Here is a 17,795-nt window from a genome sequence, read left to right on the forward strand (position 1 = left end):
AGTAGGATTGTAAGTGGCTTTTAGTTTAGTTGTTTACGAGCATTCGTCCATTTTGTATTTGAATTCCTCCCCTTAGTTTAGATGAATTTAGTGTAAATTATTCTATCACCTGTAAAATACCAAGTAGGATTATTCAATTTGTTCTCATAACAATAAGCAAATACTAAGTAGGATTTGGTTTCCTAGTTTAGTTGGGACTTCCAAGTGGCTTGGGACTCAAGTTTTCCTAGGGTTTGTGTTATATATATGCGACGAGTGACATCTTTTCTACCTTATTACATTCTTTCTTTCTCGAACAATTGTTTTTGGTGCCGCATTCCTCAAATTCTTGAGTTAATTTCGTTCCTCTTGAAATCGAACGTGTTGCGAACTGCTAAGGGACATGGGTGGACAGAAGAGTAGCCGTCTGAGGGATCACGAGAGGGATGATGGAGGAAGTAGAGACCGGGAGCGGCAGATGAGGACAAGAATGTTGGTATTTGAGAGTTTACTAACTCAATACCAAAAATATATGGGTGATAAGTTTACAAACTCTATCACACCTCTTTCACTTTGCACTCTCAAATAAAATTGGACAAAGAAAGAAATAGAGAAAGGAGGGAAGCAACAAGCTTTGGCAAAACACTTGGACTTTGATATATGAAAAAGATTTACAAACTGTTGGAATAAGAAAGCTTACAAGCTTCTTCACAATTGGAAGTGGGATTAGGATTGGATGATTTACAATGCTTGAGAACTTGGGTATTTATAGCAAACCAAATGATTAAACTAAGATTATTTATTACCACACAAAACACATTAATTGCACCTAATAATTTTTATTCAACCATACCTAACATTGCCTAACTTTCAATGCCTAACTTTGACATTGATTTTCAACAATAGCTAGCAGCAACTTGTTTTGATTTGAATTTCCAACACAGCTCCTCAAATCAAAACGCCTTCATTCCTAGCATTTCACGCAGTAGCCGGAATGTTTCAATTGGCAATGGCTTTGTGAAGATGTCTGCCACTTGTTCCTTGGTGTGACAGTAGACAAGTTCAATTGTCTTTTGCTTCACATGGTCCCTTAGAAAATGGAACCTGGTATCAATGTGCTTGCTCCTTCCATGTTGAACAGGATTCTTTGCAAGTTTGATTGCAGACACGTTATCTACGTGAATCACAGTCGATTCCACTTGTGGATGACACACTGACTTCAACAGATTTCTTAACCAAATTGCCTCACACACGGTTGAGGCTACAGCAACATACTCGGCTTCACATGATGACAAAGCAACAATTGATTGCTTCTTTGAAGTCCATGAGAAAGCTGTTGATCCTAGAAAAAACACATAGCCAGTTGTGCTTTTCCTTTCATCTTGGTCACCTCCCCAATCACTATCTGAATAACCAAATAATTTTGCATCTTCACCAAAATTATAAAATAGACCATAGTTTAGAGTACCTCTTATGTACCTCAAAATTCTCTTGGCGGCCGGCCAATGAGACTCCCTTGGTGTTTCCATGTATCGACTCACGAGTCCAACACTATAAACTATATCAGGTCTTGTGATTGTAAGGTACCTTAGGCTTCCAACGAGGCTTTTGTACACTGTTGAGTTTACAAACTCACCCTCTCCTCCTTTGGACAGCTTCAATCCAGTTGCGACTGGGGTATTGACAGTGTTGCACTTGTCCATATTGAACTTCTTCAATATGTCTCTCATGTACCTTTGTTGAGAGATGTAGATACCATCACTTTCTTGCTTTACTTCTATGCCAAGAAAGTATGACATTAATCCATTGTCAGTCATCTCGAATTCACTGAACATGGATTGCTTGAACTCATGGAACATTGCCTCATTGTTTCCTGTAAACAATAAATCATCTACATAGAGACAAATAATTAAGAACTCCCCTTTTTCACCATTCTTCATGTAAACTGAATGCTCGTATGGACATTTCTGAAATCCATTTTGGTGAAGGTAGTTGTCGATCCTTGAGTTCCAAGCTCGTGGTGCTTGCTTGAGGCCGTACAAAGCCTTCTTCAAACGATACACCTTATCTTCTTCTCCTTGTACTTGGAAGCCTTCTGGTTGTTCCACGTACACTTCTTCCTCAAGTACTCCATTAAGGAAGGCTGACTTGACATCTAGTTGATAAATTTTCCATTTATGATGTGCGGCAAGAGAGATTAGCAATCTTACCGTGTCAAGTCTCGCAACTGGAGCATAGACTTCATCATAGTCCACTCCATACTTCTGTTTGTAGCCCTTTGCTACAAGCCTTGATTTGTATCGATCCACACTCCCATCTGCAGTGCGTTTGATCTTGTAAACCCACTTGACACCAATAGCCTTCTGATTTGGTGGGAGCTTTGTCAGCTCCCAAGTGTCATTCTTCTCGATGGCATGGATCTCTTCTTCCATGGCTTTCTTCCAACAATCTTCTTCCACAGCTTCATTGAATGAGAAAGGCTCGTGGTCTGCATACAAGCAAAAAAGGTTGGTTTCTTCTTCTTCTTCTTGTCCATAAATCTCTGTGAGACTCCTTAACCTCACTGGAGTTGAGGAGCTGCTTTCCTCACTAGATGTAGGACCACTCCTTGCAATTCTGTGCACTGGAGTTGTTGTGATTGTTTGAGTAGGCTGTTGCTCAATCGGTGGTACAACTTCTGGTTCTTCAAAATCAGTGGAGACGATCTTCTCTTTACTGACTTCTTTGTTGTTCCACGTCCATGTCTCTTCCTCACTGAAGATGACATCTCTACTAACCACTAGTTTGCCAGTTAGTGGGTTGTAGAGCTTGTATGCCTTGGACTCTTCACTATAGCCCACAAACACACACTTCTCACCTCTATCATCAAGTTTCCTCCTCTTGGCTTCTGGAACTTGAGCATATGCAACACACCCAAAAATTCTTAGGTGTGTAACATTCGGCTTGTATCCACTCCAAGCCTCTTGTGGTGTCATCCTCTTGACACTCTTTGTTGGACATCGATTCAACAAATAAATCGAACAAGCTACAGCTTCTGCCCATAACTCTTTTGGCAAATTCTTCTCCTTAAGCATGGACCTTGTCATGTCAAGGATGGTTCGATTCTTTCTTTCGGCTATCCCATTTTGCTGTGGGGTATAGGCAGCAGTAAGTTGATGCCTAATTCCTTGCTCCTTGCAGTATGCTTGGAAAGCATTGGAGGTGTACTCTCCACCTCTATCTGATCTCACAGCCACAAGCTTGTGGTTACTTTCTGCCTCTGTGAGTGCCTTGAACTCCTTGAAAATTTTTAGGGCAGCTGACTTCTCCTTGAGAAAATAGACCCAAGTCTTTCTACTGAAATCATCAATGAAGGTAATAAAATATTTATTACCTCCATAAGACATGGGATCCAATGGACCACATATATCTGTGTGCACCAACTGCAGTGGTGCCTTTGCTCTCCATGTATCACCAACAGGGAACGATAGTCGTGCTTGCTTGCCAAGCACACAACCTTCACATACTTGGCGTGTGGCTTCAATCTGGGGTAGACCACGAACCATTCCTCCACTTGACAGCAACTTTAGGCCATTGAAATTAAGATGGCCAAATCGAAGATGCCATTTCCATGACTCATCTTCCATTACACCGATGTTGCAGCTTCCAATCTTTGTGTTCAAATTCAACGGAAACATCCGGTTCTTTGACATTCGAACACGTGCAATAAGCTTTCTCCTTGCATTCCTGAGAGTGAGAAGCATGTTCTCCATATGTATAATGTACCCTTTCTGGAGCAGTTGACCAATGCTCAGAATGTTGCTCTTCATACCTGGTATGTAGTAGGTATCGGAGATGTATTCTTCTCTTCCATCCTTCTGGATGATCTTGATCTTCCCTTTGCCTTCAACTGGCAACTTTGAGGAGTCACCAAGACTTACAGATCCATAGGCCCCTTCTTTGAGTTCGGCAAAAAACTCCTTCTTTCCACACATGTGATTGCTTGCACCAGAGTCCAAATACCAAACATCTTGTTGGCTTCTGGAATCATGGTGTGCTAGTAAGACTGTAAGTTCTTCATCAGTATTTCCACTTGATTCTGCCATGTTGACATGCTCACCATTTTTATGTGAACATTCATTGGCATAATGTCCATATTGCTTACAGTTGTGACACTGGATATGCGCCTTTCCTCGAGTAGATCTCCACTCCTGAGACTGACCTTGATTTTGTGCATAGCCTCGACCTCTTCCTCGGGCTCGTCCTCGGCTACGGTTGGATGAGCTCCCACGACGTGAGTTCCACTGCCCACGACCTTTATTTGGTTTGTCAATATTCAACTTTGACTCCAAAGCTTGCTCTAGCGTTGTGGGGCTTGCATTTTTCTGAATGCGTTGCTCGTGAACTAGGAGGGATCCTAGTAGCTCTTCTGCGCTCATCACCTCCAAATCCTTGGATTCCTCAATGGCAGTCACCACATGCTCAAACTTAGATGTGAGTGATCGGAGTATCTTTTCCACAACTCGTACTTCATCGAGTCTCTCGCCATTTCTCCTCATCTAATTTACTATCACAATGAGCCTTGAGTGATAGTCGGAGATGCTCTCCCCTTCATTCATATGAGCAGTTTCAAAATCTGCTCGAAGTGATTGTAACCTCACTTTCTTGACTCGATCTACTCCTTTGTAGATTGTACTGAGTGTATCCCATACTTGCTTGCTCGTTGTTGCTTCTGCAACCTTCTCGAACGTTGAATCTTCCAAACCCTGGTATAGAAGATACAGCGCCTTTTGGTCCTTCTTTCGTAAGTCCTTGAGAGTGTTCCTTTGATCCGCAGTATATACGGCTTCTTGCTCGGCAGTGGGTACAACATACCCACTACTGACAACTTCCCATAGCTCCTGTGATCCAAACAATGCTTTGAATTGGATGCACCATCTTTCATAATTTTCTTTCTTCAATGTGGGAACTTGGAGTTGCACTAAGTTGGACGCCATAACTGCTGCACCTGCCAGAATGGTATTCTGGCTCTGATACCAATTGTTGGTATTTGAGAGTTTACTAACTCAATACCAAAAATATGTGGGTGATAAGTTTACAAACTCTATCACACCTCTTTCACTTTGCACTCTCAAATAAAATTGGACAAAGAAAGAAATAGAGAAAGGAGGGAAGCAACAAGCTTTGGCAAAACACTTGGACTTTGATATATGAAAAAGGTTTACAAACTGTTGGAATAAGAAAGCTTACAAGCTTCTTCACAATTGGAAGTGGGATTAGGATGGGATGATTTACAATGCTTGAGAACTTGGGTATTTATAGCAAACCAAATGATTAAACTAAGATTATTTATTACCACACAAAACACATTAATTGCACCTAATAATTTTTATTTAACCATACCTAACATTGCCTAACTTTCAATGCCTAACTTTGACATTGATTTTCAACAATAGCTAGCAGCAACTTGTTTTGATTTGAATTTCCAACAAAGAAGCAGTAGTTATGATGTTGAAAAAGAAAGATATCATCGGAGTGAATACTCAAAAGAAAAATCGAAAAGGAAACGACAAGTGTCTGAAAATAGAGGAATTAGGGCTAGGAGGGAAGATACAGATGGTGATGTGAGGGAGAAAGATTATGAGGTATCGAGAGGATCGAGGAGGAGAAAAAGAGAGGGCGGAAGAGAATAATAGGAGTCAGGATCATAAGGAAAAGGAGAGATCAGAAAAGGAGAGCAAAAAGCGTAAAGATATTGGTGGGAACGAGCAGAATGCTGATCGGGTGGCGGAGTACATTTATCAACAATGGAGCTCAAGGTACTAAAAGCGAAGGAGGAGAGATTGGCAAAGAAGACGATAGCAGCAGATGTTTGTGATGATAGTTTAGCATGGGTTAGGAGTCGAAAGATCGAGATGAAAAATAATGCTGAAAAGGAGAAAGCATCGCAGCTTTCAAAGGTTTTCGAGGAACAGAACATTGTTGGAGAAATTAGTGAAGACGATGAGGATGATTGTAATCACCTAGCCGCAGTTAGAGTTGTTCATGGAATCGAAAAAGTAATGCAAGGCGGGGAAGTTGTTTTGACACTCAAAGATCAGAGCGTTCTTGCTGATGGTGGTGACAATATTAACGAAAAGGTTGATGTGCTTGAGAATGTAGAGATTGGAGAGCAGAAGCAGCGCGAAGAGGCTTGCAAGGCAGCGAAGAGAAAAGCAGGGATTTACGATCATGATGAGTGCTTTAATGGTTTAGAGAAGAAATTTTTTCCACAATATGATGATCCTGTTCCTGCTGAGGGGTTAACCCTAGATGAAAGAGGGCGGTTTAGTAGTGAAGCAGCGAAGAAATTCAAATTGCTCGAGCAGCTTGAAGAGCTCCATAGGGGGATAAAGTTGGTTGAAGACTTCAGCAATATCTCTAAAAAAAAAGAACATCTGATTTCTATGCTCAGGAAGAAATGGAGGTTAATTTTAAGAAGCCAAAGAATAAGAAATCATTCCGGAAGAAGCAGAAACTAGATGTGGATGCCCTCGAAGCAGAAGCAATCTCGGCAGGGCTTGAGTGCTGCTGATCTTGGTTCTCGGAATGGTGCAAATAGGCAGGGAGTTAGAGAGGAGAAAGAAAGATTGGAAGCTGAAAGGAAACGCGTACAAGGTAGCATATGCGAAAGCAGACGAGGCATCTAAATCGTTGCAACTGCTTGAACAAAAATTGCTTTCTGTTAAAGCTGATCAGGAGTATAATGAATTTAATGTTATCTCTGCAGATGATGAGGAGGAGGATCTCTACAGGTCCTTGGAGAGAGCAAGAAAATCAGCTCTTAGAAAGAAAGACGAAAAGGAGGAGAAAGCATCCGGTAGTCCAGAAGCAATTGCATTCCTTGCCACCACCAGCACTGGCAAAAGTCAGATTCCTAATGCAGCAGATGATGATCAGAATCGAATCCCCTCAAGCAGTGAAGATCAGTCCGGAGAAAAGAAGGTTGTCATCACAGAGACGAATGAGTTTTTGGTGGGTCTCAAGCTTGATCAAAGTCAATCCCACATGGATCCTGAAAGCGAAGATGTTTCCAATATGCAAGAAGATGATCATGCTGAAGAAACTACGGTGAATGTGGCTGGTGGATGGACTGAAGTAAACGATGGAATTGAACGTGAAGACAAAGAACACATTAATCCTCCTGCAGAGGACCATAAGGAGGAGAAAGGCGTTTCAGATGGAATTTTTCGTGAAGTCGCGGTTGGGAAAGGCTTATCGGGTCCTCTGAAGCTGCTGAAAGAGCGAGGAAGCCTTGAAGTAAAACATGATACTGATGCAGTTCAGATGACTGATGAATTAGGTCGGCCTATGACGCAAAAGGAAGCATATAACAGACTTTCGCACGCATTCCACAGGAAGGGGCCTGGCAAGAGGAAGCAAGAAAAGCGCATGAAGCAATTCGAGAAGGAACAGAAACTGAAGCAGATGAATAGTTCAGACACGCCATTACAGTCTATGGAGAGAGTGAGGGACGCTCAAGCTCAGTTGCGAAAACCCTACCTTGTCCTCAGAGGTCACGTTTAAGTTTTGAGATTTTAAAGAACTTACAGAGAAAATTTTCAAGTTCTGCTGTTGATTGTTTGACAGTTGTTTCAGTTTCTTGCACTTCAAGAATTTATTTATCACTGAGAAATAGAACAGAACAAGCAATAACAATTGGAAGAACGAAATAGGGTACCAACAAGAAAATTTTACAAGATATAAACAGGTGGTTCATTTTTTTCACAAATTTCTTTCTATGAACTCCCAGATTCGCTCTTCCATGTAAATCCGATCCCTATGACGCCGTGGCATGTGCCGTTCGTCTGGAAAAATTAATAGCTCGTAAGTCTTTCCAGCCGCAACAAGTGCGTTGACAAGCCTGGCAGTATGCCTGAAATGAACATTTTCATCGATCATGCCATGGACAAGTAACAACTTTCCTTTCATCTTGTGCACATGGTGCATCACCGAGCTAGACTCGTATCCTTCCTCGTTCTCAGAAGGCAGTCCCATGTATTTCTCGGTGTAGAATGTGTCATACCCGTCCCACGATGTAACAGGGGCGCCAGATACTGCACACCGGAAGACATCAGGAAACCTGGCAAGAGTCATAGCTGAAAGATATCCGCCATAGCTCCAACCATACAATCCAATGTGACCTGCTCGTGCTAACCCTTTTTCTATAAGCCAGTCGGCTCCAGTCAGTTGGTCGTCGGCATCAACCTGACCACAATTGTATTTTAAAGAGCCTTCGAACTTCAGCCCACGCCGAGCAGTTCCTCTATTATCTAACTGTAAACAAGAAAAATCGGCAGTTAGAATAAAATTTAGAAAAAATAGAAAACCCGGAATGGTAAAGTTTTTTCAGACGGATACCCACCTTCCATACTAAGATGCCTCTGCTTCTTAGAAACTGCGCTTTCATGTCAACTGTATTAATCCAAGAATCAGAGACGAGCTGCACGCTCGGTCCACCATACACGCTGATCAAAGTTTTGTAAGGAGGAGGTCCAAATCTTGTTTCGTCAGGCTTGTATAGAGCTGCATACAATGTTGTTCCATCATTAGCCTGCAAATGAACTAACTCCGGTGGCTTAAGTTGAAGCTTTTGGAATCTTGGAACCGTTAATGACGGCTCATACAGAGGCATAATATAGCTTCCATCGTGCAAGGAGCACAGTATAACTTTAGGGGGAGAATCAAGGGAGTCATGTATATCAACAAAGTTCTTCATATGATGATCAAGCACCACCGCATGCTTCCCCTTGCTACAAGTCAACCTCACTGGAGCTTGCAAGGGTTGGTTTCCATCCGTGAGTAGCTTAGCACAATAAAGGTGCGATTCTAAAGGCCCATCTAAGGTTCCAGTAAAGTAAACAAGTCCGGCAGCTTCATTTACACCAGCAATCTGCTCAACCATCCAGTCACCTTCGGTGATAGGTCCTAAACATGTTCCATTGGCATCATGCAAATAAAGATGTTTAAATCCTGTTTTCTCACTCGCCCAGATAAATCCCCCTGAAAATTTGGTTATTCCTCGGTCCAGAGGTGTGAAGCAGTCATGTAAGCTAACCCATGTTTCTTGTTCTTCTACCAATAAAACTTTTCGCTTCCCAGTTTTAATATCGAATTTAAGGATCTTTAATCTGCTGTGTGATCTGTTTATAACCTGAGCTATTAAAGTATTTCCATGCATCCAATTTACTCTTGCCAGATATTCGTCCTCACTATCTGGTTGACCTGTTCCCCCACACAGAAGATCCATCCAAGTAATAGGGCCTCCAGCAGAAGAAACCACGCCTAGGCGAACTTTGACATTTGAAGCTCCCGCAAAGGGATAGGCATGATCTTCTTGAGCTTCTGAACCAACAGAGCTTTTACCTTGATGCATGATTCTGAAAAGCGGAATCTCAGAAGAATCAACTTCTGTGAATGCAATGAATTTGCAGTCTAGAGACCACCAGTAACCATTCTTGCGATCCATTTCTTCCTGTAATGAGTAAAATTCAGAGAATCTAAGAATAGTTTTAACTTAACCTCCTGAGAAATTTCTAAAGAAAAAAAATTAATCTAAATAAAAATAGGTTATTACATGAACTTCTCACCTGAGCTATATATTCAGCAAGGCCATGCGTCTGCAACACAAAAAAACCAGATTCACATCAACGAAATGATCAGAAATTCAACTACCTTTAAAATTTACTCTGTCTTTACTTAAAATTTTAGACAGAGGAAAAGTCAGAAGGATGTTATCTTAAAGCTCCTATCACTAAAACAGTACTCATTGTAATAGAAATATTTTATAGTACTAATATTACTGAAGTGGCTCAGTTAATCCAGACCTACGGTTACCGGTATAGAAAACTTACCAAAACATCTCCTCTGGCACCATACGTTAACTGTATAGATTCATTGTATAACAAATTTAGAACGTGCAACTCGCAATCTCTTACATAACCGACCATTGTACCATCTGGTGACAGATGTGGATCAATAATTGGTGAACCTGATGCCCTCGGAAGATTAAGCTCGGCATTTGAACTAGAAAGATCCTGGAAATAAATCTGTACATAAAGCAAGGACCATATCATCAGCGAGAACTCAATCTGTAAAAATTAAAATACAATTATGTACATGTATATGGATGTTTTATTGAACCCAGGTATTAAAGAACACACCCCAGCTGGCAATGGCACCATGATTGCTTTCCTTTTCGAGCTTGTCTTCACCCATTCATACCGTGTCACTCCCAACCCGCGCTCCCTCAACCTCTCTCTCCTCAACTTTTCTTCTGGTGATATATTACTCTCGTCAAGTCCGCCACCAGGGGGACTGAAACACAACTCTTGCTTGCCAGTTTTGAGATCGAAAGCAAATACCTTTCGATTCAATGTGTGATCAGGACTGAACAAATAGGTTATAATAGTATCATCGGGACTGAAACTGATTGAAGTGGGAGCAATGTATCCCGGCAACGGGTATTGCACAATCTCTTCAAGTGGGAAAAGAACACAGTCATCAAGACTTTGTGTCAAATTAGGGTCGGTCACAGGCATGTCGAAAGTAAATGATCTCGAACGCTTTAAATTCTTCTTCTTATGATCCTTATCAACTGGTTGCATTACAAAAAGTATCGATACTGATTGAACAATCACAGGAGATCAATCTAACCAATATAAAGTAGCAATCAATTAAAATCTATTAAATCAACAAATATTACAAAATCAATCAATCAAAACAAAATTTCCTCACCAATCACGCCCACAATTAGCAATTCAAAATCAAAATCCAAAACCCATTAATAAAAAATTTATCTTTTTACTTCAACACAACTTTCTCAGCAATTAAAGCAAAATTAAGATTAAAACATGTAATTAATTACAAACTATTACCTTCTAAGAAATCCCAATAACCAGGTCCTCTTTGTCACTGCAGGAGATCATCCACTGGATCCGATCAAATGCTACCAAACTGCACCTCCACCCAACAAAAACAAACAAAAAAGAAAAATAATTTATCAATCAATGAAAAAATGAAATCAAATAAACAATAAAAAGTGAAGAGCTTGAAATAAATGGTGGAGCAGAACCTGTGAAAATGATCGGCCATGAAAGCTCGGAAGCAATAAAAAGTTGTGGGGTTTTGGATTCCTGGGAAAAACGAGAGAATCGTTTTGGAATTCCCAGAAAGTTCGATACTTTGGAATCACTGAATCGATTTGTTTCTTCAGAGAGAGAGAGAGAGATGTGGAGATGTGAGCACTATGTGCGTTGAAAATGTTACTTAGGAAACAACGGTTGAAGAAGGCTGTGATGTTTCTATCTTGTTTTGCTTAATCATTCTTAATCGTTTTTTTTACCAACTAATTAACAACAAATAGATCTGGTTTACTTTTTTGGGTATGATGCACGCGCCATACTGATGAAGAATAAAAAAACTGTTTACTTTAACGAAAAATCATATTTTTACACAAGTTAATTATGATAATATTAATCTAAATGAATGGTGCAGATAACCGTGATATATTTTGTATGCATATTAAATATGATATTAATACCTTATAATGTGAATGGAGAGTTAAAATCATATAGAGGAATGACAGTAAAGATTTAAGTAGTTAGGTGTTTTACGAAGTCTGTAATGTCACTTTGCTACATACTGTTTGACAGTAAACATAGAATCGATAGATACAAGGTCAACATTGTTTGTCTGCTTTCTGTTTTGGGGTGAGAAGTATGAGTTATTGTATTATTATATTTTCCAAACACGACCTAATTACCATCCACTTTTGTAATGTTTCTTTATGTGAATCATGAATGAACTAATATCATTTAATTTTTAGGGAGTTTTAACGAAAAATTCACGATATTGTTCACTTTAACAAAAAAAATCACATTTTTACACTAAAAAGTCAATCCTAATACTATTCACTTTACCCTTTATTTTATCTTTATTGTTAAAACTCAAAGTTTTCAAGCATTTTTCATTAGTTTTCCTTAATTTTTAAAGGTTATGTTGCACTCATGTTATCCTCAATATCTCGACTGGTTCTTCAAATCTAAGGCTGGCAAAGATAAGTGTATAGTCTGTACATGTATGTGCAGTCACGTTGTCATTCGGATCCTTTTTGTTTTTTGCTCTCCCTTTGTAATGTTTCTCCTACATCAAATGTTATGTGATAAGATTTTTCGTAGAGTTATGTACGGTTCTTCGATGCAAAATTGATAATAAGTTGAAGAAGTATGCTCTTAGTTTAAATTTTTATAAACACTCGGAACCATATGCGCACGAAAGCGACTGTCTTTAACATTCTCACGTTTATTGTACTAACCATATATGTGAAGAAGTTGAGAGTCCTCATCTGTTGTTATCATCTAAAGACAGCTAAACACCAGAAAAAGGAGTTGGTTGAGGAAGACTCAAGGAACCTAATGGAAATGGGAACTACCATAAATGTGCACACACAAAAACGTATGTGAGCTTTGAATTGAGAGGTAAAGCAAATTGGATAGAGCAGTGGGCCCAATTTTTATATAAGTTTGAATTCTTTTTTTTTTATTTGAGCTAATGCCAGATTAAAAAATTAAGAAAATTAATGAAAATGACTTGAAAATTTTAAGTTTTAACTACAAGAGCAAAATAAATGATAAAGTGAATAGTATCATAATTGACTTTTTAGTATAAAAATATGGTTTTTCATTAAAGTGAACAGTGTCAGAAGTTTTTTGTTAAAATTCCGTAAAATTTTTTATTGAAGGATCAACTCGTACAAGCATCCAATTTTTTAGATGAAATTCGTCAGCAGTTCTTCGCAACTTCATCTTAAACTCGAGGTTTCTATCTGCCGGTGAAGTGTCACCATAGAAATTTATTCTTCATGAAGTGCGAGTAGCTTCATTCGAAAGCCCTCCGAAGTAATTACCATCTTGGCACATGAGCATCTTTCATGTGATACTCTCACATTTCTGAATCTTCAACTTCGGAAGTCATCACAAAGCTAGGAAACGCTAATGTTATATCTCTGCAAAATGGTAAGAAAAAGAAGGGAAATAAGAAACACGTTGAGGTAGTGACAGTAAAAAAACATGTTCCTAAAGGATGTAGATAACTTTTACAATTCAAACCCGAGTTTTGTATCTAATGACTGACAAACTTCAAGTTAAATACGTTGCTTACTTTAAGTACGGGAGAGTCATGTTCTTTATCATATTCGGATGCTTCGACACAAATTCCTTCCACTCTTCTTCATCAATGCGCCCATCACCTTTCTTATCTGCATCACTATATGTCTGCGGAAATAAAAAAGACAAAGAACTTAAGGACATTCAGCTAACTGAGCAAAGAAGAGTACGGGTCAGTGTATATATATGAATTCGCACCTTATCCACGATCATTTCAATGACATCATCCGAGAGTACCAGATCTGATTCGTGCAAAAGTGCGACCACCATCTCCTTCAACTGCCATGGAATACTATTACCTTAGTTACGAGAAGAGATTTTCATCTAGAGAGATCAAACTGTAAGAGAAGGAGATAAAAACAAAGAAGTTGGTAAGAAACCGACCTCCTCTCGCTCAATGTACCCTGTTTGTCTCAGATCATAGAGTCTAAAAGCAACTGCAAAACAATTCCCACCGTCACTTAGCAAATGACAACACATTTTAGTAAGATGTCTTCAATTTTGTTTCTTTTTCCAGAAAGATAAAATTGAAGATAATCTTGCAGAAGATTGCAGTTTGATATATAGGGGATAAGGGTAATGTTCTTACATGAAATTTTGTCTTCTACAGGTGCATCGGGGTGAAAGACGCCTAATGATCGAACAAATTCTCCAAATTCAATAACCCCATTGCGCTTGACATCAAATAAGTCAAAAATCTACATGAACACCCAAAGATTAATGTATTGTAGATGAAGAACAATTACTAGCGTTTACTTATTAATAAACACACACGAGATTTTCCACACGTAAAATGAACATCAGTCTCCCTCCCCATATTGCCCCATCATCACACTTCTTTTAGCATGAATGAACTAAAATAATCGAAGAGAATAGAGAAGAGGAATCGGCATCACACACCCTGTCTGCGAAAAGATTCCTTCGATTTTTGTTCCTGAAGAGCGCGAGCTGAAATTCTTCCTGCTCAAAAAAGATAGATGACAGAATATTACCATTCGGTTGAACATAAACACCCGAAATTTTAGAGTAATTACTTATATTTGGCACCTAAAACATTTGATTGGCAAGAGATGATATAAGTGAAGGTAAACCAATTTTGAAAGTTTTAGCAAACCTACCTTGTGGATAAGTCCGTCATCAATTATCGAACTGCTCAATTTCTTAAAAAGCTCATACAAGGCTTCTACTTCATTCACAGTAACTGCGACAAAGAAAAATCCATTCAAATTTACAACTCTCCATTTGGGTAACTTAATATCCGATCCCTAACGATCAGGAGGCAGAATACGGGATCAATATCTTTCGCAGCATTCATGTTGATCTCAAATTATCAGTTCGGTATGAAAAAGTGATGGATGACTAAGATTGTTATCACTTCAAAAGCAGCTTTAATGGAAAAAAAAAATGACTCTGATTGTTTATGACTGTTTAGGAGTGGAAGTACGAAGATGGAGACGAGAAAAGTTGCAGCAGAGTAGAAGGGTGAAAAAGCACGCTTACAAGGTGTTGCAGCAGCAAGAGTCGCAGGGTCCTCGTAGCCAGGCGTTTTAGCTTCCTTTGAACAATAGCAGCCCATTAAGAAACCAACATAATTCACTCAGAGTTCCTAAACAATCAGCAAGACAAACGACGGATGGCTAAGATCTTCAATTTTTTTTAATATAAACAATTTAGCAGCAAATCGCGATAGAATGGTACTCGGTCAATAATATTTTATCAGACTCGAATGCACAACTTGTTCAAAACACTTCAAGCGCACACACGGTCATTGCCAGTAAGGTGCTTGATATTTAAAGCAGTATAAAGGCTCAATGCCAATGAAGCTTATCTAAGCAGATCTGACCTCCCCCGGGGCCTAAGCAATTACGAATTACCAAACTATTTATATTCCTCTAGAGGGACTCAAGCCGTCAAACAAGAATTTACCTACTTTCAAATGCAAAAACAAATGTGAAAACCCGAATAAAATAGTTATTTGTTTTTCGCGGTCCAAGATATCTGCAGCGCGAACGCGAAATTTAGCAGTAATACCTTGAAATCTGAGTGCTAGTCACGCTACAAGTGATCTCAAAAGTAAAACCTTATAAAGAACAAAGTCAAGACTCTCTAACTCTCACTGTTCTTGCTGAGAAAATGTTTGAGCATTATTATCTCAGAACACAAACATCGGTTTCGTTGCTAGGGACCACATAGATTATAGCATTTTGTGAACCAATCGTCATCAAATAATTACGAAATATGGTTTAAATAGATAGTTTCTCTAGAATTAACCAACATAAAAATCATGACATTCAGCATTGCATTAAATTGTCTTTCTCATTATCGAAAATATGCTCATCGGCACCATGCTTTCAATTTTCATCCAGAAAATTAAACCATTCATTAACCAACATAAAAAGGTGATTGGCATGCGTGAACGTAGCCGCTTTGACTAGAATGGATGTGCTTTACTTTGCAATTGAATTCGAATCCCCTCTTCACAGTTTAGATTATTTTAACCTTAAAGTAGAAAAAGATGCAAAATCTAATCGCTAGGAATATTCATCAGTAGCAACCAAATTCAAAGTCGGTGATCAATTTTCCCAGATTTTCTCGGCAACCAAACAAAAACCAACACAATTACAAACAAAAACAAAAAAGGAGCAGCACCCAGTTCCATTTACCCAACGAATGGCTCAAAAGTCGAAAAAAGCTTCAATCTTGATTCAAGAACATGAAGAAAAAAAGTGACAAAAAATAAAACTTTGGAGAGCAAAACGAGAGCTGACCTGCGAGGAGAGAGTGCAATTCCAAAGAGTAAATTACGTGAGGTGTTTATATTAATGCTTTTGAAGATTAACTCTTTCTGCCTGTCTTCAAATACAAATCTTTGTCGTAAAACTGTAAAAAATTCCTAGTTTTCTCAGCTTCCGTCGATATGGAGCCGAGCAACTTACCCGTCTCTCTCTCTCTCTCTCTCCCCCCTCTATCTCTCTCTAAATTCAAGAGCTTTCCTCGTATAGTTTTCAACGTTACAATTTGCCAACTGTGGCTGCTACTTGTGAATTTATAAACGATTTGAGAGAGAGAGAAAGAGAGAGAAAGAGAGAGGCGCCACTGGGCATATGCATGCGTCCAAATCTTTCTTTCTTTTTTTTTTTTTTTTTTTTACCTTATTTTTTTCTTATTTATTTAAGGGTTCATCTAACCCCATTTTTATAAGATTTGTGATCTGCATTGCTCTTTCTTGCTTACGACAACCTTCATTTTTTTATCATCCCCTAGGTCTTTTTTCTATTTAGTTAAAAAAAAAAACGAAATAGAAAATATCATGTTATCAGCAATTTTTTATGTAACTTTTTTAATACAACGGTGTGGTTACGAATTACAAGATGTAGACTAAATTAATAGCGAAAGCGTTTGGTTGACGACCGAAAGTCCAACATTGACAGATGACTTTTAGTCGGGTAGGATGGGATTGTTAATCATCATTAGCAAAAGAGAAATGTTAAAGGGCGTCTCTCAAATGAAACTCTTCATTGATTTTTTATTACCGCATTATTTAACATCAATAGTGAGATTCTTAAAGATTTTTTTGTCAAATTATAATTTAACGTCAATTTTATGTCATTGTTATAAAATATTGTACCAGAACGAGAAGATTCCCCTCATCATTTCTTAGCAAACAGACGCGACCGACGCCAGGTAACATGAACTTTCTCCTTAAGTAAGGAAAATGCATAGAGATCCCCAGTTGTGATGGCGATTTGAATAATTGATCCCATATGGGAAGGGTGTAGCTGTCCTAACCTCTCAACTATTTGTTGGATAAAAAAAAAAAAATTTCTCAACTACTTGGGAGTTGGGGGACACTAATTTGTGGTCTCCTTTAATATTTTGAGTCTTTGTAGAGATAATTTTTTACGGTTAAGTAGGCGACCGTCACAATAATATTGGCGACATTTAGAATATTTATTTTTCTACTTTGTCAAATGAGAGGACATCTACATGAAATACTTCTACTTCACCTCCTTTGAAAGAGAGATTCTTCAATATCTCTGAAATACGGACGTCTACAAATTTATCTCTACTTGTTTAATAGCATATGGTGTATTGTTATATTACGAATACATTGAAAAATATCTCATTTAACACATCCAAGTCACAATTTGATATTGGACTTATATAGATATCTATGCCATTGTATATGAGTCAAATTTTAGATCTCTCGAAACCAGATTATCTTGTGCATGTAAGGTTCTCATTCTCCTTGAGCAAGCACCACTTATTTGCTTAAAAATGAAAGAAGTGGGTTCCATATATTTGTGAAGGCAAACTATTTAAACTATTTGATGGGACCTTCTTGCTCACACGACCTTTTTCTTTTTCTTTTTCGTACCTTTTGTACCATGACATATCTGTCCTATATTCTTATGTGACACCCTATGTATATATTATGCTAAGGACATATTTATTTTTATTTTTTTTCAGCTAAAATACATTTGTGTTGCAAATTGCAAGCTGTACTGAAAATAATATCTTTTTACATGGACAAGGATCTTCGTCGGATTCTCTTTGTGGAGATTCGATGATCAATCAATTGTGTTCGTTCATTGTATATCGTGCAGTTAGTTTTCGTTAGATATTATTTAT

At 38.6% G+C, this 17,795-nt stretch overlaps 2 protein-coding genes and 1 pseudogene across 3 annotated transcripts; 1 reads left to right on the forward strand and 2 right to left on the reverse strand.

Moving 5' to 3' along the window:
* The first annotated feature begins 5,477 nt into the window (after window positions 1-5,477).
* On the forward strand, window positions 5,478-7,524 carry LOC103967212 (annotated as a pseudogene).
* Window positions 7,525-7,633: 109 nt separating this feature from the next.
* LOC103967211 (dipeptidyl aminopeptidase 4) lies at window positions 7,634-11,256 on the reverse strand. 2 transcript variants are annotated; one of them, XM_009380484.2, is made up of 7 exons: window positions 11,072-11,256; window positions 10,875-10,953; window positions 10,161-10,648; window positions 9,852-10,046; window positions 9,588-9,617; window positions 8,363-9,472; window positions 7,634-8,274 (listed from the first exon to the last, which is right to left on the reverse strand). In XM_009380484.2, the coding sequence occupies exons 3-7, from the start codon at window positions 10,602-10,604 to the stop codon at window positions 7,723-7,725; spliced, it is 2,331 nt and encodes a 776-aa protein (XP_009378759.2). In that variant the 5' UTR covers window positions 10,605-10,648; window positions 10,875-10,953; window positions 11,072-11,256; the 3' UTR covers window positions 7,634-7,722. The 2 variants fall into 2 exon arrangements, with proteins under 2 accessions (XP_009378759.2, XP_009378761.2); XM_009380486.2 differs by having other exon boundaries at window positions 10,875-10,959.
* A 1,370-nt stretch (window positions 11,257-12,626) lies between these two features.
* LOC103958142 (calcineurin B-like protein 4) lies at window positions 12,627-16,194 on the reverse strand. The gene is made up of 9 exons (XM_048565332.1): window positions 15,932-16,194; window positions 14,664-14,769; window positions 14,282-14,364; window positions 14,064-14,123; window positions 13,753-13,861; window positions 13,548-13,600; window positions 13,362-13,442; window positions 13,159-13,271; window positions 12,627-13,003 (listed from the first exon to the last, which is right to left on the reverse strand). Exons 2-9 carry the CDS (start codon window positions 14,737-14,739, stop codon window positions 12,940-12,942), a joined length of 639 nt encoding a protein of 212 aa, XP_048421289.1. The 5' UTR covers window positions 14,740-14,769; window positions 15,932-16,194; the 3' UTR covers window positions 12,627-12,939.
* Window positions 16,195-17,795: the final 1,601 nt, after the last annotated feature.

Source organism: the organism of the source record quoted next, unplaced genomic scaffold, assembly GCF_019419815.1.
Source record: "Pyrus x bretschneideri cultivar Hongxiangsu unplaced genomic scaffold, Pyrus_bretschneideri_v1 Contig4, whole genome shotgun sequence".
NCBI lineage: Eukaryota > Viridiplantae > Streptophyta > Magnoliopsida > Rosales > Rosaceae > Pyrus > Pyrus x bretschneideri.